This window comes from Callorhinus ursinus, unplaced genomic scaffold, assembly GCF_003265705.2.
Source record: "Callorhinus ursinus isolate GAN/ISIS: 27379988/994484 unplaced genomic scaffold, GSC_fseal_2.0 scaffold95, whole genome shotgun sequence".
NCBI classification, from domain to species: Eukaryota; Metazoa; Chordata; class Mammalia; order Carnivora; family Otariidae; genus Callorhinus; species Callorhinus ursinus.
The window spans coordinates 2,105,939-2,129,187 of NW_027397157.1; the positions used below are offsets into that span (position 1 = coordinate 2,105,939).

General features: G+C 37.5%; 1 protein-coding gene and 1 pseudogene across 2 annotated transcripts in view; one reads left to right on the forward strand and one right to left on the reverse strand.

Annotated features, from left to right (window-relative positions):
* Positions 1 to 3,159: 3,159 nt before the first annotated feature.
* On the forward strand, positions 3,160 to 5,265 carry LOC112817833 (cell division control protein 42 homolog pseudogene; annotated as a pseudogene).
* A 9,104-nt stretch (positions 5,266 to 14,369) lies between these two features.
* The window catches only part of FAM199X (family with sequence similarity 199, X-linked), a 29,183-nt gene continuing 20,303 nt past the window's right edge, over positions 14,370 to 23,249 (reverse strand). Inside the window, exons 5-6 of one of the 2 annotated variants that reach the window (XM_073888785.1) lie at positions 22,040 to 22,177; positions 14,370 to 20,619 (exon numbers count right to left, since the gene is read on the reverse strand). In XM_073888785.1, the coding sequence (XP_073744886.1) occupies positions 20,449 to 20,619; positions 22,040 to 22,177 (309 nt within the window). In that variant the 3' untranslated portion in view covers positions 14,370 to 20,448. Of the gene's footprint in view, positions 20,620 to 21,910; positions 22,178 to 23,249 lie in introns of both variants that reach the window. The other variant, XM_025865132.2, reaches the window with a different exon arrangement.

Consider the following 23,249-nt stretch of genomic DNA (forward strand, 5'->3'; position numbering starts at 1 on the left):
AAATGAGTTAGAGCACCTTTTCATATGCTGATTGTCCATGTGGAGATCTTGTGAAGCACCTGTTCAAGTCTCTTGCTCAATTTCTAGTCTTTTTTCTAAATTCTGAATTTTGCCACATCACTTTTAACATATTAAGGACAGTTATTTTTTATTTCTTTTTTCTTTTTTTAATTTTTATTAACATATAATGTATTATTTGTTTCAGGGGTACAGGTCTGTGATTCATCAGTCTTACACAATTCACAGTGCTCACCATAGTATATACCCTCTCCAGTGTCCATCACCCAGCCACCCCATCCCTCCCACCCCCCTCCACTCCAGCAACCCTCAGTTTGTTTCCTGAGATTAAGAGTCTCTTGTGGTGTGTCTCCCTCTCTGGTTTTGTCTTGTTTCATTTTTCCCTCCCTTCCCCTATGAACCTCTGTCTTGTTATTTTTTAAAAGATTTTATTTTTAAGTAATCTCTACACCCAGAGTGGGGCTTGGTTAAGCATCTTCCTTCGGCTCAGGTCATGATCTTGGGGTTCTGGAATAGAGCCCTCTGTTGGTCTCCCTGCTCAGCGGGGAGCCTGCTTCTCCCTCTCCCTTTGCTGCTCCCCCTGCTTGTACTCTCTCTCTCTCTCTGTCAAATAAATAAAATCTTTTAAAAAATTATCAAATGTCTTTTTTTTTAAAGTTTTGCTTTTGACATGTTGAATTTGAGGTATTTAAGTGGAAATATCAAATAAAATGTTAGATAAATGAAGCTAAATTTCAGAAATGGTCTGGTTGATGATGTGAATTTGGGAAATGGTATTTAGGTAGTATTTCAAGCTAGGACTAGATGGAATCATATAGGGAAAGAATATAGGTAGAGAGCTGTTTCTTACAACCAAGACTTGAGATACCAACATTTAGATGTTGGAGAGAGGGAGATAATTCGGAAGAGTATAGTATAGTGTTTCTACAAACAGACAATGGACGGCCATGTGGAATGCTGCTGAGACTAAGATGAGGTAGGAAAATGGACCACTGAAGTTGGCAACATGGAGATCACTGGTGACCTAAAAGATAAGTAGGATTTTTTTTTTCAATGTTCGGGAGCAGACGCTAGAATGAAATGGGTATAAGAGAGAATGCGAAGTAAGGAAATAAAGATAGCCAGTGTAGAAACAACTGTTTTGAGGCACTGTACTGTGGAAGGGAGCAGAGAAATGGGGGTTAGTTGGAGGAGATATGGGGCCAAAGGAAATACTAGAGCCTGTTTGAAGTTTTTTAAGCAGGGTGGTGACCCCATTAATGCTTTAGGAAGACTGATCATCCTTATCTTCTGCTGCAGAATAGAACTTATGAGGAGAGATCCAGATAATTGACAATTACAGTCTCAACTAAGTAATGGTAATGAGAATGGAAAGAGGGGACAAATGCATTCTCTACTGTGTAGAATTGTTACCTTGACTTATTTCTTCGGAGATTTATATATATTAGCCACCCTTATCTTGATGCATTTCTTTCTCAAATATATAACTCACTTAAGGGACTTTTGTCTTTTCCTATGATACTTGAATTAGCACTAAATGTTTGCTACAAATGATGATTTTTTAAATTTTGTAATAATGTATTACTCAATGTGAATTATTTTGGTAGGTTTTTAACTGGTCATACTCCCTGTGGAAATAAATCTTTTTAATAACTGTCTTATTTAGATATAGTACACTGATGACAAGGCGATTTTCTGAAATGTACCTGAGATAAATGGAGTTAATACCACTAAGCAAACATGATATTTTTGTTGTACTGTGATCATAGATGAGTCATCAAGTAAAATGATTAATGACAAATCAATGTGACTAGGCTCTCTGAGTGACTATTCTTCCCTTGCAAGGCAGTTAGAAGCTCTAAATTGATAAGCTAATGTTTTTATTCTGGCTAGAAGGAGACACAAGCATCTGAGTATTCAGAAAATTTGTGTGAAATTACATAAAATGATGACTACCTTTTATTTTGGCATATTTTTTTTTTTTACCACTCAGGATATTGTACAAATATATAAAATGAAATCAACTACAGGTAAATTTTGGCTAATATAAAAGCAAGAGAACTAGTCATGAATCATCTTCATTTCATCAGTCTGTAAATGGCTTTGCTTTATTTTACAATGAATAGAACTTGTAACCTTAATAGGGAGCATTATCACAATCTAAATCATTTTGAAAGGAACAGAGATTTACAAAGAAACAAACAGTATTTGTGCTTTCAATAAATACTCTCTTAAAACAAGAGAAAATGAAGAATAATGGTGCTTAGATTTTTAAAATAACTCTGCTTATGGGGCACCTGGGTGGCTCAGTCATTAAGCGTCTGCCTTCGGCTCAGGTCATGATCCCAGGGTCCTGGGATCAAGCCCCACATTGGGCTCCCTGCTTGGCGGGAAGCCTGCTTCTCCCTCTCTCACTCCCCCTGCTTGTGTTCCTGCTCTCACTGTCTCTCTCTCTCTGTCAAATAAATAAATAAAATCTTTAAAAAAAATTTGAAAAAACACAGATCTCTTAAAAAAATAAAATAACTCTGCTTAAATGAAATCTCCATTAATTTCAGATTAACACAGCTATTACTAATATCAAATTAACAAAGTTCTTCGCACATGTGCAAGAAACCATGGAGTTGTAAAAATGAAAATGAGAACCAGTGGGGAAAACAAATAAACCTCTCTAATTATAAGGCAGAATAGCATACAAGCAAAATAAAGGTACAATAAACATTTTAATAGTGCTTAGAAAAAGTAATACACCCTACTTGGGAGGAATTAGGGTTGACTTAAAATGCACTAGAACTAGGACTTCAGAAATGCTTGAATGTGACCTATACTAGTCCATAATGAAGTTTTCACTGGTCTATAGCAAAATGACAAAAATGACAGTGTAGAAAAGGTTTTCATAAAGCTTCTTTAGATTATTTCCTTCCTGCTTTCTTGGCATTAAAAATAGGTTTCCTTTGGGGTACCTGGGTGGCTCAGTCGACAGCTGGCTCTTGATCTCAGCTCATGTCTTGATCTCAGGGTCATGAGTTCAAGCCCTGTGTTAGGCTCCATGCTGGGCCTGGAGCCTACATTTAAAAAAAAATTAGTTTTCCTTTAATGAAATGTATCTTGGTCTCTTTTAAAAAAATATTTTAGGCCAACGCCCCGGCGGAGAAGCTGAGGTCATCATCGAATTTGAAATATTTAAAGTGGATACAAAACTGTTTCAGCAATGCAGACAATTAAGTGTGTTGTTGTGGGCGATGGTGCCGTTGGTAAAACATGTCTTCTGATATCCTACACAACAAACAAATTTCCATCTGAGTATGTACCAACTGTTTTTGACAACTATGCAGTCACAGTTATGATTGGTGGAGAGCCATATACTCTTGGACTTTTTGATACTGCAGGGCAAGAGGATTATGACAGATTACGACCGCTGAGTTATCCACAAACAGATGTATTTCTAGTCTGTTTTTCAGTGGTCTCTCCATCCTCATTTGAAAATGTGAAGGAAAAGTGGGTGCCTGAAATAACTCACCATTGTCCAAAGACTCCTTTCTTGCTTGTTGGGACCCAAATTGATCTCCGAGATGACCCCTCTACGATTGAGAAACTTGCCAAGAACAAACAGAAGCCTATCACTCCAGAGACTGCTGAAAAGCTGGCCTGTGACCTGAAGGCGGTCAAGTATGTGGAGTGTTCTGCACTCACACAGAAAGGCCTAAAGAATGTATTTGACAAAGCAATACTGGCTGCCCTGGAGCCTCCCGAACCGAAGAAGAGCCGCAGGTGTGTGCTGCTATGAACATCTCTCCAGAGCCCTTTCCGCACAGCTGGTGTCAGCATCGTACTAAAAGCAATGTTAAATCAAACTAAAGATTAAAGATTAAAATTCGTTTTTGCAATAATGACAAATGCCCTGCACCTACCCACATGCACTCGTGTGAGACAAGGCCCGTAGGTATGGTCCCCTTCCCCCTCTCATTACTAGTTAATTTGAGTAATTGTGTATTGTCAGAAAAGTGATTAGTACTAGTTTTTGTTTTGTTGTTTCATTTTTTTTGTTTTGTTTTGTTTTGTTTAAAAGCAAGGCATGCTTGTGATGACTCTGTAACAGACTAATTTAGGTTGTTGAAGCTGCTCCTGGGCTCCATCCACTCTGGAGAATGATCTGGGACATTTAGGTTTTGTTTTGTTTTTCTTTTTTCTTTTTTTCTTTTTTCTTTTTTTTGCGGGGGAGGGAGGTGGGGTGCGGGGAGTGTGTGTGGGGTTTGTTTTTATTTAGTCATGTTTTTTAAATTCATTAACCATTGGACAGCCCTTAAGGGGAGGAGGACGGATTGATTCCACATTCCACTTCCTAGATCTAGTTTAGAAAACTTGTTCCCCACCTGGTGCTCTTAGGAAGGAGTATAGTAAATGCCTCATTTAATAACATACTCCTTTTTGAAAGTTGCCTTTTCTCTCCACCCTTGAGTAGGCCCAGTATTTGATGAAACTCATGAAAGTGGGTGGAACCTGTCTTGCCCCTCCTCTTTTTCTAGGATGCACTATATATGTGACTGTGACTTTCAAGGAAATTTGTTTGCCATTTGCTGATTTTTTTTTCCTGAAGTTAATTTCTAACTTCTTTCACTGATAAATGAAGAAAAGTATTGCACCTTTTGAAATACACCAAATGGATTGAGTACGTAATTAAAAAACATTTTTTTTTCCCTGTCAGTCATTGTCTTATATGCTTAGCATAGATGTCCAGCTTAATAGTGTATGATACGGTGTTCCTAGAACACAGCTAAAGACCTGGTAAATCGAGGAAATGTGAGGGGTGGCGCTAGGAGACAGATGTCTATGGAATGATGCACATCCTCTTTCAAGTTGGGAGGATGGAGACCTGCTTCATGAAGAAGCTGGGGGTGTGGGTGGGGGTGGGGAGAACATTTAACAACATGGGGACCAGTCAGGGGAATCCCCTTATTTCTGTTTTGCATATGAGGAACCCTAGAGTAGCTGGTTAAGGCTCTCTAGTTTAATAAAAAAAATCACGGAGTCTTATGAAGACTCTTCATAAGTGTTAATAGGGATTTTATCCACTTATTTTGGTTGCAGTTTCCAATTTTTAAAAATGTTTAGGTAATCTCCACCTTCCCCAAATCCTAATTCTTGTAGATTCATTAGTGTTGAACCAATGCTTTCTCATGTCTCAATTCTTTGTATATGCATTCTTTTCAGATGTATTAAACAAAAAACCCTTCACAAAAAAAAAAATATTTTATTTATTTATTTGAGGGGGGGGGAGAGAGAAAAAGCATGAGTAGGGGGAGAGGCAGAGGGAGAGCGAGAAGCAGGCTCCCTGTTGAGCAGGAAACCCACATGGGGCTCCAGCCCAGGACCCTGAGATCATGACCTGAGCTGAAGGCAGACATTTGACTGAGCCACCCAGGCGCCCCTTGGTCTCCTCTTTTGTAAGACTTTGAAAATCAATGCAAAAGAATACAAGTGATTTAAGGGCAGACAGACACTGTGCCTGCTTATTTACCATGTATCCCCTAGTGCTTAATACAGTGCCTAGCATATTAGTAGGCATCCAGCAAATATTGTTGAATAAATGAATGAGTCAGGAGCATCTGAAGATGAGAAGGAGGCAACAGGAAGTCATTTCATTGCACATTAAGTAAGTAATGTATTAGCTATCTATTGCTGCTTAACAAATTACCCCAAAATTTATCAGCTGAAAACAATACATTTATTACTTCCCAATTTCTGTGGGCAGGAATCTGGACATGACTTAGCTGGATGCTTGAACTCAGCCTTGGATCTGTCACAAGGCTGCAGTCATCTCAAGGCTCCACTGGGAAGGAAGCACTTCCCAGCTCACTCAAGATTGTTGGCAGAATTCAGTTCCCTATGGGCTCTTCTACAAAGGCCTCAGTCCCTCTGTGCCTTGCCATGTGGGCCTCTTCACAAAGCATGTCACAGCCTGGCAGTTTGTTTCATCAGAATGAGCAACCGAGAGGACAAGAGTACAAGTGAGATGATATGAGGAATTCTTAATCTCAGGAAACAAACTGAGGGTGGCTGGAGTGGTGGGGGGTGGGAGGGATGGGGTGGCTGGGTGATGGACATTGGGGAGGGTATGTGCTATGGTGAGCGCTGTGAATTGTGCAAGACTGTTGAATCACGGACCTGTACCTCTGAAACAAATAATACATTATATGTTTAAAAAAAAGAAGATAGTAGGAAGGGAAGAATGAAGGGGGGGAAATCGGAGGGGGAGACGAACCATGAGACTATGGACTCTGAGAAACAAACTGAGGGTTCTAGAGGGGAAGGGGGTAGGGGGATGGGTTAGCCTGGTCATGGGTATTAAAGAGGGCACGTACTGCATGGAGCACTGGGTGTTATACGCAAACAATGAATCATGGAACACTACATCAAAAACTAATGATGTAATGTATGGTGATTAACATAAAAAAAATAAAAGAGTACAAATGAGACAGAAGTCACAGTCTTTTGTAATGTAATCACAGAAGTGACATCCCATCACTTTTGCTGTATTCTATCAGAAACAAGTCTCTAGGTCCTTTCCACACCCAAGGGAAAGGAATTCAACAACGAAGTGAATCACCACAACCTTTGGGGGCCACATCAGAAGGTGACTACTACAAATGTTGAGTAGACTGGTTGGTTTGAGCATAAGGTAAATGGAGAAATGCATGGAAGATTAAGCTGAAAAGCAGACTGGGGTCAGGCAGACCATGGAGGCTCTTGAAATGTCCTAAGTTGTCTGCATTTTGTTCTGACACTCGCTGCTCAAAATGTAGTTCATGGCTCAGCAGCACTCCTATCACCTGGATACCTGCTAGAAATACAAAATGGGCCTCTTGAATTAGGATCTGCATTTTAACAAGATCCTATGTACATTAAAGTTTAAAAAGTGCTGCTCTGATTGCTGAGGAGACAATAGCTTTGGTGAAAAGTTGAACATGAAAAGAAAAGGAAGAGAAATTAATCAAAGATGACTACATTTTATGAGGATGCAAGATAGAATCTGGTCTGATAAAGGCATTAGGAGATTTACAGAAGAATATGGTTCATCCTCAACATCAGGGGTCCCCACACGTATTCTGCATTAGAATCACCTGAGGAGCTTTTAAAAAAGAAGTGTCCAGCTCCTTGAAGAAATGCTGATTCTAGGGCTGGAACATTGTGTAATGCCAGAAAATAAAGCACTCAAAATACAAATGGATATGGGTAGGTCAAAGGGACACTAGAAGCAACCTTCAAGAGTTCCAAATGTCCAAATCTGGAAAATTTTGAGTGATATCTTAGTATTAGGTTTTAGGCCAAAGTAGAAAATAAATATTCATGAATCCATACTGATATCAATGGCCAGGTAGATAAATACATGGAGAAGAGGCAAATCTTCCATAGAGAAATCCCAATAATATACGTAGATACTTCTTGCTCCAGGAAGCAAAGCCTATTTTCTCTCTCCTCCTTGAGTGTGAGCTAGACTGCAGGACTTGTTCCCAGAGTTTAGAAAGGGAAAAATAGTAGCTTTGCAGTGAAGAGCCTGGCAACCACAAGCCAAAGTTAACATTAACTAGGGTTAAGTCATATCTACATTATGTACCCTCAAGATAATGTGATAAGAATGGCACCTCACCTTTCTGGTAATCCTCCCTAAATCTCAAAATGCCAGTCTAATTGTGAAAAAAAACATTGGGCAAACCCAAATTGAGGATAACATTCCACAAAATGACAAATTCTCCTTATATTTGTCAAGATCATGAAAAACAAGGAGAGACTGAGAAATGGTCACAGACCCGAGGAGGCTAAGGAGACATGATGATGAAATACAATGAGGAATCTTGGACTGGATTCTGGAATAGAAAAGGGGTGAAATTAATGAAATCTGAATAAAAAATAAATAAGGAAATCTGAATAAATCTGCAGTTAACAGTAATATACCAATGTTAATTTCTTAGTTTTGACAAATGTACCATAGTTATGAAAGACATAACATTAGAGGACTAAGTAACAGGTATACAGGAACTCTCTATACTGTCTTTACAATTTTTCTATAAACCTAAAATTATTCCAGAATTCAATGCTTATTACAAAACAATAGATGCCCAGGCCTCACCTCTGAGATTGATTTGTCTGGGTGAGTAAGGATGGTAGTAATGTTTAAGAGCCATTATTTTCTAAAAGTTCCCCCAGATAATTCTGATGTTCAGCCAGACAATCATGACTCTATACTAGTGGTTCTCAAGCTTGAGTGTGCATCAGAATCTTCTGGGGGAGCTTGTGAAAACACAGAGTGCCAAGCTTCACACCAGGAGTTTCTGATACCATGGGTCTGTGGTGGGGCCTGAGAATTTGCACCTCTTACAAGTTCTCAGGTGATGCTGATTTTGCTGGTGTGGGATCCACACTTTAACCCAGTGCTCTATGCCAAAATTTGAAGGTGTTTTTCACAAACCACTGTGGAAAGTAGTAGCATGACATAAAGCAGTGTGATACAGTGGAAAAAGCACTAGTCTACAGCTCAAGAGACTTGGATTCTCATCCTTCATGTATCATCATTCAGCTATAGGGACCTGAATGAATCACTTCACTTCTCTTGGCCTCAAGCTTCTCACTTGCAAAATAAAGAGACTGGTTTAATGACCATTATGTCAAAAAGTCTATACCTCTTTCAAGTTTTCAGATTACCATCTAGTTCTGTTATCTCAGATTTGATGAACAAGTCTGTGAAATCTAACCCGATATTTCTAAAACATTAGTGGAAGATTTTTCTCTAGAATGCAAGTTATGATTATGAGGAAATGACTATTTTAATCAATAAGCCAGAGCTAATACATCCAAATCAATAACAACCCCATTCCATGTCATCACCATATATACACCTAATCCAATGATACTGTCATTGCCCAAAATATTTCTAGAACTCTTTTCGTTAATATACATCAAAGCCCTAGTTTTTAGGCCACATGAGAAGAGCCAGTCCTTACTTTTAAAATCATACCTCATTGACCAAATGTAGCAATTTCCAGGTTTCTTACACACATAAACCACCAGACAGCCTCCCAAAGGACCCTTGGTTATTTCTAAAAACCAAAATGGCTTTAAAGGACAGAATCTTAGCCATTAAGGGGAAGAAAACTCATTTGAGAACTTGATAAAAGATATGGAGCCCTCCTCAGAAAAATACATTGGCATGTAAAAAATAATTGCCAACAATTTTAATTCTGACACTCCAGATCTGAGAAACTCCAGATCTAGGGAAATAAAGATTTACCAGTATCAAGAAAACCCAAATGTTCAGAAAAGACTTGGAAGGAAGAATTTGGAGGCAACTACTATGAAAGAAACAAATGCACAATAAGAAAAGCATTGGACTTTTCCAATGTGAATAAGGCACCTCAAGATTTGGATTCTGATTTGGCCATGTCACTAACCAGTTTTGGGCAAAGCAGTCACTTTCCATTTAGTGTAAATTTCCTCATTTGCAAAAATAGAGGTAAGAGAAAAAGGGATTGAGCTACATCAGTGGTTCTCCTTGTGTTCACTGGACCAACAACATCAGCATTACCTAGGAACTCATTAAAAATGCAAATTGAGACTTACTGAATCAGAAACTCTGGGAGTGGGGCCTGGCAATCTGTGTTTTAACAAGCTCTCCAGGGGATTCGGATGCACACTCAAGTTTAAGAACCACCAAGCTAAATGATCTCCAAAGTCCCTTCAAGCTCCGAAATTCCAGATCAATGAAACTAGAAGCTGGTTCTTTGAAAGAATTAATAAGATCAATAAACCCCTGGCCAGGCTTATCCAAAAGAAAAGAGAAAGGACCCAAATTAATAAAATCATGAATGAAAGAGAAGAGATTATGACTGACACCAAGAAAATACAATTTTAAGAACATATGAGCAACTATATGCCAACAAATTAAGCAAACTGGAAGAAATGGATTCATTCCTAGAAACATAAACTACCAGAACTGAAACAGGGACAAATAGAACACCTGAACAGACCAATAATCAGCAAGGAAATTGAAGCAGTAGTCAAAAATCTATCTCCCAACAAACAAGAGTCCAGGGCCGGATGGCTTCCCAGGAGAATTCTACCAAACATTCAAAGAAGAAGTAATACCCATTCTTCTGAAGCTGTTTCAAAAAATAGAAAGGGAAGAAAAACTTCCAAACTCATTCTATGAGGCCAGCATTACCTTGATCCCAAAACCAAAGACCCCACCAAAAAGGAGAATTGCAGACCAATATCCCTGATGAACATGGATGCCAAAATTCTCACCAAGATACTAGCCAACAGGACCCAACAGTACATTGAAAGATTATTCACCACGACCAGGTGGGATTTATTCCTGGGCTGCAAGGGTGGTTCAACATCCACAAATCAATCAATGTGATACATCACATTAACAAAAGAAAGGACAATAACCATATGATCCTCTCAATTGATGCAGAGAAAGCATTTGACCAACTACAGCATCCTTTCTTGATTATAACTCTCCACAGTGTAGGAATAGAGGGAACATACCTCAATGTCATAAAAGCCACATACGAAAAGCTCACAGTGAATATCATTCTCAATGGGGAAAAACTGAGAGCTTTACCCTAAGGTCAAGAACAGGACAGGGATGCCCACTCTCACCACTGTTGTTCAACATAGTATTAGAAGTCCTACCCTTAGCAATCAGATAACAAAAAGAAATAAAAGTCATTCAAATTGACAAAGAAGTCAAACTCCCACATTTCACAGATGACATGATACTCTATGTGGAAAACCCAAAAGTCTTCACCCAAAACTGCTAGAACTCATACAAGAATTCAGCCACATGGCAGGTTATAAAATCAATGCACAGAAATCAGTTGCATTTCTGTACACTGAGACAGAAGAAAGAGAAATTAAGGAATTGATCCCATTTACAACTGCACCAAAAACCATAAGATACCTAGGAATAAACCTAACCAAAGAGGTAAAGGATCTGTACTCTAAAAACTACAGAACACTTACAAAAGAAATTAAGACACAAAGAAATGGAAAAACATTCCATGCTCATGGATTGGAAGAATAAATATTGTTAAAATGTCCTACACATTCAATGCAATCCCTATCAAAATACCATCGACATTTTTCACAGACCCAGAACAAATAATCCTAAACTTTGTATGGAACCAGAAAATGCCAGAGAAATGTTAAAAAAGAAAACCAAAGCTGGGGGCATCACAATGCCAAACTTCAAGCTATATTACAAAGCTGTAATCAAGACAGTATGGTACTGGCACAAAAACAGACAAACAGACACATAGATCAATGGGACAGAACAGAGAACCCAGAAATGGATCCTCAATTCTATGGTCAACTGATTTTCAACAAAGCAGGAAAGAAGACCCAATGGAAAAAAAGACAGTCTCTTCAACAAATGGCATTGGGAAAATTGGACAGCCACATGTAGCAGAGTAAAACTGGACCATTTTCTTACACCATACACAAAGATAAACTCAAAATGGATGAAAGACCTCAATGTGAGACAAGAATCCATCAAAATCCTAGAGAAGAAGAGAGGCAATAACCTCTTTAACCTTGGCTGCAGCAATTTCTTGCTAGACACATCTCCAAAGGCAAGGGAAACCAAATAAAAAATGAACTATTGGGATTTCATCAGGATAAAAGTTTTCTGCACAGCAAAGGAAACAGTCAACAAAACTAAAAGGCAACCTATGGAATGGGATAAGATATTTGCAAATGACATATCAGATAAAGGGCTAGTGTCCAAGATCCAAAAAGAACTTATCAAACTCAACACCCAATAAACAAATAGTCCAGTCAAGAAATGGGCAGAAGACATGAACAGACATTTCTCCAAAGAAGACATACAAATGGCCAACAGATGCATGAAAAATGCTCAACACCATTTGTCATCCAGAAAACACAAATCAAAACCACAGTAAGATACCACCTCACACGAGTCAGAATGGCTAAAATTAACAAGTCAGGAAATAACAAATATCGGTGAGGATGTGGAAAAAGGAGAGCCCTCTTACACTACTGGTGAGAAGGCAAGCTAGTGCAGCCACTCTGGAAAACAGTATGGAGCTTCCTCAAGAAGGTAAAAATTGAGCTACTCTACAACCCAGCAATTGCACTACTAGGCATTTACCCGAGATACAAACATAGTGATATGAACGGGCACATGCACCCCAATGTTTATAGCAGCAATGTCCACAATAGCCAAACTATGAAAAGAGCCTAGATGTCTATCGACAAATGAATGGATAAAGATATGGCATGAGTGCCTGGGTGGTTCAGGTCATGATCCCAGGATCCTGGGATAGAGTCCCGCATCAGGCTCCCTGCTCAGTGGCGAGTCTGCTTCTCCCTCTGCCCCCACCCCCTGCTCGTGCGCTCTCTCAAAAAAATAAAATTAAAAAAAAAAAGTTGTGGTATATATATATGTACAACGGAATATTACACAGCCATCTGAGAGAATGAATACTTACCATTTACATCGACATGGATATTAGTGGAGGGTATTATACTGAGTGAAATCAGTCAGTCAGAAAAAGACAATTATATGCTTTCACTCATGTGGAATATAAGAAACAGCACAGAGGATCATAGGGGAAGGGAAGGAAAACTGAATGGGAAGAAATCAGAGAGGGAGACAAACCACGAGAGACTCTTAACTATGGGAAACAAACTGAGGGTTGCTGGAGGGGAGGTGGGTGGATGGAGTAATTGAGTGATGGGCATAAAGGAGGGCACATGATGTGATGAGCACTGGGTGTTATATGCAATTGATGAATTACTGTTCGCTACATCTGAAACTAATAATGTACTATATATGTTGGCTAATTGAATTTAAATAAAAAAATAAAATTTATTAATTTGAAAAAAATGTTTAAAAGTTAAAATAAAAATAAATAGTAGGTATTCGGATCTTTACCATGTGTGCCAATTTTGGCTAACAAAGAGCATTCTTGAACTCAAAGGTAGGTGAGACAGAAAATAACCTTTCAACTCATCTTTAACAGTTATTTCCCTCCCTTCCTGCTACCCAAATTATTTCATGGCTTACCAACATAGTAAGGAAAACAGCTGGGTTTTTATCTAAAAGCGATATCTCACTTTCAATAAAAATGTGGTGAAGACATACTGTCAGGACTTACCCAAGCAATAACAAAAATTATTCTTATACCTTAGTGCTAACAAAATGCAGAATGATTTTGAAATTAAAGTTATGGTTTTGATTTCAAGTTAACCAGATATTTGATATTAAGGAATTATTTTTATTTGTGGAGGTATATGGCTGTATTTATATATAAAATAGGAGTGTCCTTATCTTTTAAAAATCTGATACTGAAACATTTAAAAATGTAGTATCATCTGGGGTTAGCCTGAGCAACATTGGGAGTTCAGGTAAGGTGTCTGGGGGTAGAGGTTAAAAAAAACAAGATTGGCCATGAGAGAAGAGTGGAAGTAGATATGGGTATGTGGGGATTCATTTTACTGTTACTTGACAATCTTTATAAGACAAACCTGAAAATATATAAATTCAGTTATCTGCTGCTTTTAAAAAAGAAAAGGCATATAATGAGATCCTGGCAACCAAATGAATAAACTGAAATGTTAAAAATGTTATTTACCCTTTACAAAGGGAAATAACATTGTACCTAAATCTAGTATCTATCAACCTATTACTAAAAAACACAAATAATGTAATATAAAAATACCACTTAACCATGAGATTCAAACTGATTGGGAGAGGGCAGAGGATTATCAGTCCCAAGTAACAGTGGCCCTGTTAAGGCTCTCACATCACAAGAATAAAAAAACACTCTAAGTAGTTTTGAAAAATAGAGTCTTTAAAAAATCTTATTCACAGTCAAGTGAAATAGTATTTGAGAAATTTCTCTATTAAACCACCAAGTTCCAACTTTGGTAGTGGCTTTAATTAAGTAGAAAAATGAAGCCCAGCTTGCTCTCCCCCTCACACAAATCACCTACAACAGTTAACTGTAGGAAGCAATTTTGAATCACTGATTACTGTTCACTGGTAAGATGATGACAGCGGGCACCACATAAACCATCAAATCTCTAGTAGAACTTCCTCTGTCCAGTAGACACTTCCTGTGATGGTGGAGGTGTTCTGTATCCTGGGGTTTCCAATATGGTAGCCTCTTGCCATATGCGGCTACTGGGCACTTGAAGTATTGCTAATGGGACCAAGGAACTAAATTTTAAATTTTAATTCATTTGAATAGCCACATGTGGCTAATGGCTACCACAGTGGACAGTACAGTTCTAAAGTACCTAAGAGAAGAAAAACACACACACACACGTTTCACTTAATAGCTAACAGACGTTTATTAAAAATTGAAGATTACAGAAAAGCATAAGATTTGCTTTATTAAACAAGCTCAATTAACTTAGCTTCCACTAATCAATGAAAGTATTTAATATCACAAAAGGAATTTTGAAAATGAGGTTGATTTCAACCTCTGAAATTAAAAACAAAAGAAAAGCAGCTAAGACATTTTCAGAAGGAGAGCAACCACAGACCTCCCTCTAGTGGCAAGAGATAAAGTTGCTGTTGAAAGTTGAGTTGCTTCTGAAACTATATAAAACTGCTCACAGACATTTCTTTTATATAATTATAACCTAAAGACTCTAGATTAATATATAAGGAAAACAGATAGGATTTTTGTAAACAAAAGTTAGACCTAATTTTCACTTGCTATGAATGCTATCTCTCTAGAAATCTGATCTCTCCAGAAAAAAATGATTTGCCAATGGAAATCGTGGCTTTCAACAAAACAAAAGTTTATGGAGCCTTAACCAAACTGTGAGCAAAAGAGAGGAGACCTAATTCTTCTCTGTTGATAAATGTGCTGGGATGGAACATGTAAAGGAGTGAATTATGAAGTATAAAGTAGTAAGCAGCAGTGGGGTTTGTAAAAACTCACTGTACATCAAAAGAAACAAAATATTACAAGAGATTTTAATACCCAAAACAACACACTGTTCAGTCTGATATTCAGCTTCAAAAGACAGCTCTGCCACATTGCCAGTTTTAATTACAACCATACATACACATTCAGATTTAACTACAGAACTACTACTTCCAAGTACAAGAAGGAACTCAAAATAGAAACGACCTGTGTTACAGCTATTGTCTTTCCCTTACAGCTTTCAGGAAAAACAGCTTTTATATACACTGTAGTAAGTACAGAATGTACAGAAGACAGTTATATATACAAAAGTGCATTAATATAGTAATACATTTAGCAGAAATACAGGAAAAAAATCCTGGTTAACAATCTGATACATTACAGTATTTAAGACTACTTGAAGATTCTCCAAACCAGTCAACTTCCTACTTGCTTTGGTTATGATATTGATGCTACATAACTAACCTCTGAAACTGAAAAAAAGTGAAATTTTTAACCATCCGTGAAATGAAATGTTTTACATATACTTGTGTTTATCTTTAATAGCTTTTGACAATAGTCCTATTAAACTCCCAACACAAAGATTTAGAATGGATAATAACTTTACCTAAATTAGAGTACTCAAAGAGGAAATTAAATTGATCCACTACAGGAACAGACATAGTCTGATCCATTCCTAAAAGCCTCAGCTAGATAACCTAACCCCAAAGTCCAAACTTAAATCCAACTGGTCAGCTACTATTGAAGAGCAAGCAGCTCCAGAAAACAAGCCATGGCTTCAGGCCACTGTTCCTTAGAACAAGTCAGAGTAGGTAAGTGTTAACTTGTCATTTATACATATTAATTCTACAACTACCTTTATATAGTCAAAATGCATATGTATAATCAGAGCAATTCTCCTCTTTTCTACCCCTAGCCCTCACCACAAAAAAAGAACACAGATTTCCACAGGTTCCACTGACCACAAAGATGTAACAAACCTGACGATAAAGAAAAAATACTATATACTGAAATCAGAGAAGACTAAACCAGTTTTTCAGAGTTCATTATGAATGTCAAATTAAAAATTAACTTACCATCATGTGATCTAGGTTAAAACATTAATAACTTTAATTTAAAATAAAATTGTGAGGGGGGCTTAAAATAAATAATTTTAATATTAGAAAAAATATGAAAATAAAATTTTAGTGAGTCAAGTTAGATCTGCAGCTATAGCATGCAACTTCTGTACTCTATTAATAGCCAGTAAATTAGAGGAATTTTCAGGGTTCCTTCTAAGCCTTTGGAATAAGTAAATTATTTTCCAAAGAAATGAGAATTAAGCTAGAATTCTAAGGAGCTATGTTCCAGATACTATGCTGACAGAGACGCCTAGGTCTAAATATCTCTCCGATGTTTCTCACCCACTTAGCATAATTTCATTGTAAAGATAGAATTTATCTTACTTTGTCAGACTTAAAATGAATCCAAAGTTACCACAATACATGTGTATACAAATACTTATTTTCTAACTAACAGTCCTTTTCAGGATTAGATTTACCTCTAAGTTTAGACATGTTGAATGTCAGTGTGCTCAACACCAATACCATATTTGAAATACAACTGGGAATCTTCCTATCAACTGTCCCAAACTATAAACTGACTTTAAGTAACCCCCTCCCAATTCTAAGCAAACATTTCTTGAAGACTGAAGAGCTAACAGGTAATCTGTTAAAGGGAAGGGGAGTGTTCCAGCTATTACACAAATGAATGCAAAGAATCCCTAAAGTTCTAATAAGAGAATCAAGCTGCTATATAATCTCTGTTCTTGACATACTTTTGTCTTTAAAATTATCTTTCCAGATACTAAGAATTACCTGGCATTAAAAAAGCATTCTGGCTTATGACCTTTTTCAGGGGAAAAAATGAGAGAATACATTAAGCTCTACTTAAGGTAACTTTCAGTGTTCTTCAATGACCTAGCTGGGCCAAAAATGAAGTTATGTAATGAAATTTAAGATCTGAAAGGTCACTGTTTTGTTATACACTATTACCACTGATTGGTTCAATTTAATGTTTTTGCTTACTGATATCCAACAGATGGGGATTTTATAAAACAAATTACAATATTTAGATTATTTTTGAGTTTGAAAAAGACTGATATTGAGAAAAAGTACAGAGTTCACCTTTAAGGCACATGAGGCTATAAAGTAAGCCATGAACAAAAGTCTCTGCTACAGAATCTGGAAACAAGACTTCTATATTTGTCAAGTACTAACATTTTTGGCTTAAATATGAAGATACGTGATAAATTTCAATTTTTAAAGCTCATCAGAATCTGGATACCTTTATACAGTAGTTTCTAGGAATTTTTCCTAAGCACTTCTAGGAGCTAAATAAAATGAGGCCTCCACCCAATTCATAAAGTCATTAAATTACAAGTCAGTTTCTGGGATTAATTCAGCAATACCTATCTATAGTTAACCCAAAGGGCTAAGGAAATGGACAAAACTGCCCCAACCTAAGAAAAAATGAGACAAGTCTCTCTCATGAAAAAAAGCGTTATTTTATTCTATGTTCTTGTTAGGGCAGAATGAATTCGCTCTTTATAGTCCACTAAACATTATACTACTTTGCCATACTTTAATTCAGTTGTAAAACTGTAGAAAAAGACATGCCATTTTGTTTAACTCAAAGTTCATACATGTGGTGGGCACTGACAGACTTCTACAAGAGCTCCTTTTTTTTCCAGTTTTATTGAGATATAATTAAACTTACATAAAGATCTCTAATGTTTTTCAAAAAATCTGAGGGAACGTGATCATGCCCTAAGTTAACAAAGGTTATGTTTAAAGGGGGGAAGAAACTTATTTGCTCCAGTGTCCATTCTCTACAGATGATAACTGACACTGGAGCAAATAAGTCTCATGTTTTTATTAATTGGTTAGTTTAGGTTTATATTTAAAAAGAAAAAATGCTGAGTTGGATTTGTCTTAAACTCAGAGATATACTAGACTGAATAAATTATTACTTATTCCAAGAAAGAAAGAATTCCAACTTGAATTATCTACATGAGATATTAAAACAGAAAAAAACAGTATAGCACATTAACAAAAACGAGAGAACTTTTTGTTTTACTGCTTTTTTTTTTTATGGGGGGAGAGATGGAGAAAGACTTTGTAATCTCCCTCTTCCACATCACAAGCAAACCCAAGTTGTTTTAATTTTTTTTCTTTTAATCAGAGGAATTACTTTCAATCTCCTCTAAACCAACTTTATGGGCAATCTCTAATTTATAGTACTGTAAAGACAGTGCATCCAGATTTACACAAAATTTCATGGCATACTTTACTATAAACACTCAAATCTTTATAAACTTTTAAAACTGGCTTTGTGGTGCTTTGGTAAACTTGTTTAATAGTGACTTAAGTTAAATCTAAGGTAATAAGATTATGTGATTGTTGGGAGAGTGGAAAAATTGGTCTTATTTTATCATGACCCCGTTAGGACTTTCTTTTACTGGTCATTGTCAATTGTTTCCAAGTATTTAACAGATAAATGCTGCTCTATGGTCTCCAAAAGTGGACTGTTTTCCTGGAAGAGTAGGTAAAGAAAACAGACAAGTCATTCTCTGGGATTTTGCTTTTGCTAAGAGCAGGCAGAAAATTCAGCTTTATTTGCTCTTCTCTCCTTTTACTCCTCCTATACTTGGAAGGGAAAACACAATGAGGTTGACCCTTTCCACCTTCCTCAAAGTATTCTGGGGTCTAACCCCAAGCTCTCTTTGGGCCCTCTAAAGGTGGTTAGGAGCATCAAAGAAAGGGTAAGAGGAAAGTCAGAGGGAGTAATCCAACTGATAACCATATACACATACCTTCATTTTAGGTAAAATTTTTAAGTATGAATTTGGTAGTCTTCAAAATCTACCATACCACAGACCTCAGCAAAGCTGCAATACATCAATTTTTATCCTCAGTTTCAATCCTTTAACCTTCAAGGAACTAAAGTAAAATCAAGTTTTCAAAACACATGATTGTAAGCCAAGGTTAAGCCTTTATATCAACTGAGAATTAAGAACTTAAGTCTATCTCTTTCTTAAGGAGTCACTTGATATGATAGTTAAAAAAAGTAAAAATCCTATCAACCTGATTCTAGAGTTTAAAAAAACATTGATTACAACTCCTACAGAATCATGATTACCTCCCAAGTTATCCACAATAAAAAGAAAATTATGAAAGTCAGCAGCTTGATTGTCAGTAGTATCAGTTTCCATCTTCTTTAACCCACGTGAATGCTTAAAGACATGTGGTAGAAGAAAAGGAATTACACTACTCCTAATGTTCATGATAACAAACTCTCCATGAAAACATTTAAAGAAATTCCATGATTTCACATCTAAAATTGACTTCTATTAATAGCCAACAAGCTACGGTTTTTTTCTACATCTCACTGTTCTGTGTATTTCTAGTGATTTATAGAGAAGTTTAGGAGAACTTTAAGGGTTTTCTTTAGTTAACTTTGAACATTAACCTGTTCACATGCCAGAAGCTTATACCAAATATTTAAAAATTAGAGCTGTGCTGGAAAAAAAAACGACCTACAAAAAGAACTTAAGACATAGTTTCTGCCTTTGAGACAGCTTCACAGCCTAAAATTTCAAAAAGCAGTGGAAAAGCAGAATCGGTTGTTTTGCTTAATTGCTTTCTCCATTTGAATATTAATCAATATAGCATCAAGTCTAAAGTTCAGCTACTAGTAACATTATTTCCTCAGTAGTCCTCACTTACAAAAGAATTCTGAATTTACATAAAGTGAAAAACAAACCTAACAGGAAAGACATTAGGGCCTGTTATTACACCTTTAAGTTAATAACAAATGAAAACAGAACTAAACCTAATGAAGGCACTATTGTAAACAGCAATCCACACCCCAACCCCACAACCTCAAAAAAGGATTTTCACTAGGAATTGAGAATACTATGGCCCTTTAGAAAAAGCAAACTAAGGAACTGTAACATTAAAAAGGAAACTGAATTATGATCGCTACGTATGTACCTATACTGACATAATAAACTACTTGTCAGCAGTACCTTGAAATCCTCTAAACTGTAAAAGTACTACTTCTTGAAAAAGCCCACTTAAACCACCCTAAAGTCTAAATAGTCAAAACATTTACTAAATTAGTGGTTCTTAAAACAAGAGCTGCGTGCAGCAGAATAACCTGGTGCTTGTTAAAACACAATGCTGGGCCCCTCCTCCAGGGTTTCTGATTCACTGGATCTGGAATGGGACCTGGTAGTATGCATTTCTAACAACTTCTCAGGTGATGCTGAAGCTGCTGGTCCGGGGACCACCTGCTGAGAACCACTGGCCTAAATTATTAACGGTACATCAGCACAGCCCTAACCAAAAGTTTGGTCAAGATGCATGTAAACAAATAAAAGGACAGAATACTTAAATGCTTAGAAAGAATGCTGATAAATTCATCCTTATTACATCAAAACATCTACATCTGCTTCGTGGTCTTCCTCAGTCACTTTCAAGGACAGCACTTCTTCATTAAGGAAGAGCCCACTGAGCCTCTCCTTCCGAGCCTGCCTCTGTTCTTTCAGCTGCCTCTTGCGTAAAGCCTTCTGCTGTAACTTCCGCTGCTTGGATCGCTTCTGTCAAAATACAAATTTCTAAATCAGTAAGGTTCAGTTCTGGCATATCCACCCCAGAATATTTTATGGATCAAATTCTATATTTTTAGAATCTCTGGAGATGTTCAAATTCCTCTGCAGTACGATCCTGGTTCCAGTAAGTGAGCCATTGGCTTAGACTTGGAAATGATTCTTCAAGATTCTATTTTTATGGTATTTGACCCGTGAATCTTAGGAAGAATTGAAACCCGATCATTCTGCCTAGTTATGGATAATCAGTCATTTCAAAGCTTTTTTTTTTTTTTTTTTTTTACCAGATTAAGGTACATTGGCGTCACTGCGGAGTGAACACATAATAAACAATACTGAATACCAATGTAGAGAACATTGCCAAAATCTCTAATGCTTATGCTTTTAAGGTGTCTTTTATCCAAACGCAGTAGCGATTTTACAACGGCTGGGAAAGAATCATGTCTTTTCCATATTAGGCAAATACCATCTTAAAAGCCCATTAGAAACCCAGTGGGTACTCCATTCCTTGTCACTGGTGAACTGATGCAAAAAAGGAATGACCACATATCCAGAGGAATCCCCAGGCAACCAACAAAGCTGGCTATGTTTCTGCTACTTTGGTAAGAGCCAGGGAAGGAATCACTGTCTATCTTCTAGTCACCCACTGGGTTCCCAAAGAGTTATAGAGATACCTTTTTCTTCCTTAAGTTGGCTCCAAACTGTCACCACCGCAAGGAACCGAACTTACCTAAGCATCACAAAACCATTCTAAATACACTTACACCTCCCTATTTTTTTTTTGCCCAAAAGTATTACAAAGAATTCTTCAGCTGTGAATAGACAGAAATTAGAGGTGTTATTATAATTTAAAAGATCTAAGAACATTCAAGATTAAAACATTAAGAAAACATTTAATACACACACACACAAGACATGCAGAACATTCTTAGGAGCTAATAGACAGCAACATCAGCAACATAGTGAGATCCGCTCAGTAGTGAGTTGCAGTCGATACTGCAATCCTGAGACTCACTCACTATTTCCATCAATTTATCTTACTTAAAACAGACACAAATATCAGGTAAAATTGAATGTGATACGGCTGTGGGTCAAAACAATATTTCAAAGCACTCAGCCTAAAGGCCTCTACTCAACAGCAGAATATCCTGCTTGTTCACTTAAAGCCAAAACCCAAAGGCATCTAGAGAGCAAGATGATTTGACCTCTTCAAGATATTTATATGAAGGAGTACTAATGTTAATATTGAAAGGTAAAGTTTTGTATTGATTAGACATTTTACTTTTGAATCCCGAATCCGCTCTGCTGCACTTGCAGACAAGTTGCTGTCACTGTGTGCTCGACTCATGTTGGCACTGGAGTTTGAAGCAGAGTTTCCAACACTGGACCCACTGCTGCTTGCAGAACTGACCATGCTGGCACTGCTGCTGCTGGCGCTGGCACTGGCCCCGCTCACTCCACTGGTGCTTGCGCAACTAAAGTTGCTTCTCTTCCAGGCCTCTCTTGCAGGCCGTTGGCGAGGGCTATGCTCCTTGATATAGTTTCTGACCTTGGAACACACAGACAAAAACTGGTCAGTGTCGTTCTTTGACATGCTCCCTCAAAATACTGGCAAAAAGAACACTGTACATAATGAAAGACATTATCAGAAGTGCTACAGATGTACTCATCATCAGGGGAATGCAAATCAAAACTACAATGAGGGGCGCCTGGGTGGCTCAGTCATTAAGCATTTGCCTTCGGCTCAGGTCATGATCCTGGAGGCTTGGGATGGAGCCCCGCATCCAATCCATTGGGCTCCCTGCTCAGCAGGGAGTCTGCTTCTTCCTCTGCTCCTCCCCCCGGCCCTGCTCATGTTCTCTCTCTCCCCTTTGCTCACTCTCTCCCTCAAATAAAAATCTTAAAAAAAAAACTACAATGAGATACCACCTCACACCTGTCAGAATGGCTAAAATCAACAACACAAGAAACACCAGATGTTGGTGAGGATACGGAGAAAGGGGAACCCTCCTGCACTGTTGTTGGGAATACAAACTGATGCAGCCACTCTGGAGAACAGTATGGAGGCTCTGCAAAAGGCTAAAAATAGAGCTACCCCATGATCCAGCAATTGTACCACTAGGTATTTACCCAAAGAATAAAAAAATACTAATTCGAAGAGATACATGCCCCCCCCATGTTTATACCAGCATTATCAACAACAGCCAAATTATGGAAAGAGCCCAAATGTCCATCAACTGATGAATGGATAAAGAAGATGGGGTATGTATATATATAATAGAATATTACTCAGCCATCAAAAAGAATGAAATCTTGCCATTTGCAATGACGTGGATAGAGCTAGAGAGTATTATGTTAAGCGAAATAAGTCAGTCAGAGAAAACAAATACCATATGATTTCATTCATACGTGGAATTTAAGAAACAAAACAAATAAGCATAGGGAATAAAAGAGTGAGAGAGGAAAACCAAGAAACAGACTCTTAACTATAGAGAACACACTGATGGTTACCAGAGGGGAGGAGGGTGAGGGGATGAATTAAATAGGTGATGGGGATTAAGGAGGGCATTTGTGAGGAGCACCGGGTATTGTCCATAGGTGTTGAATCACTAAATTGTACA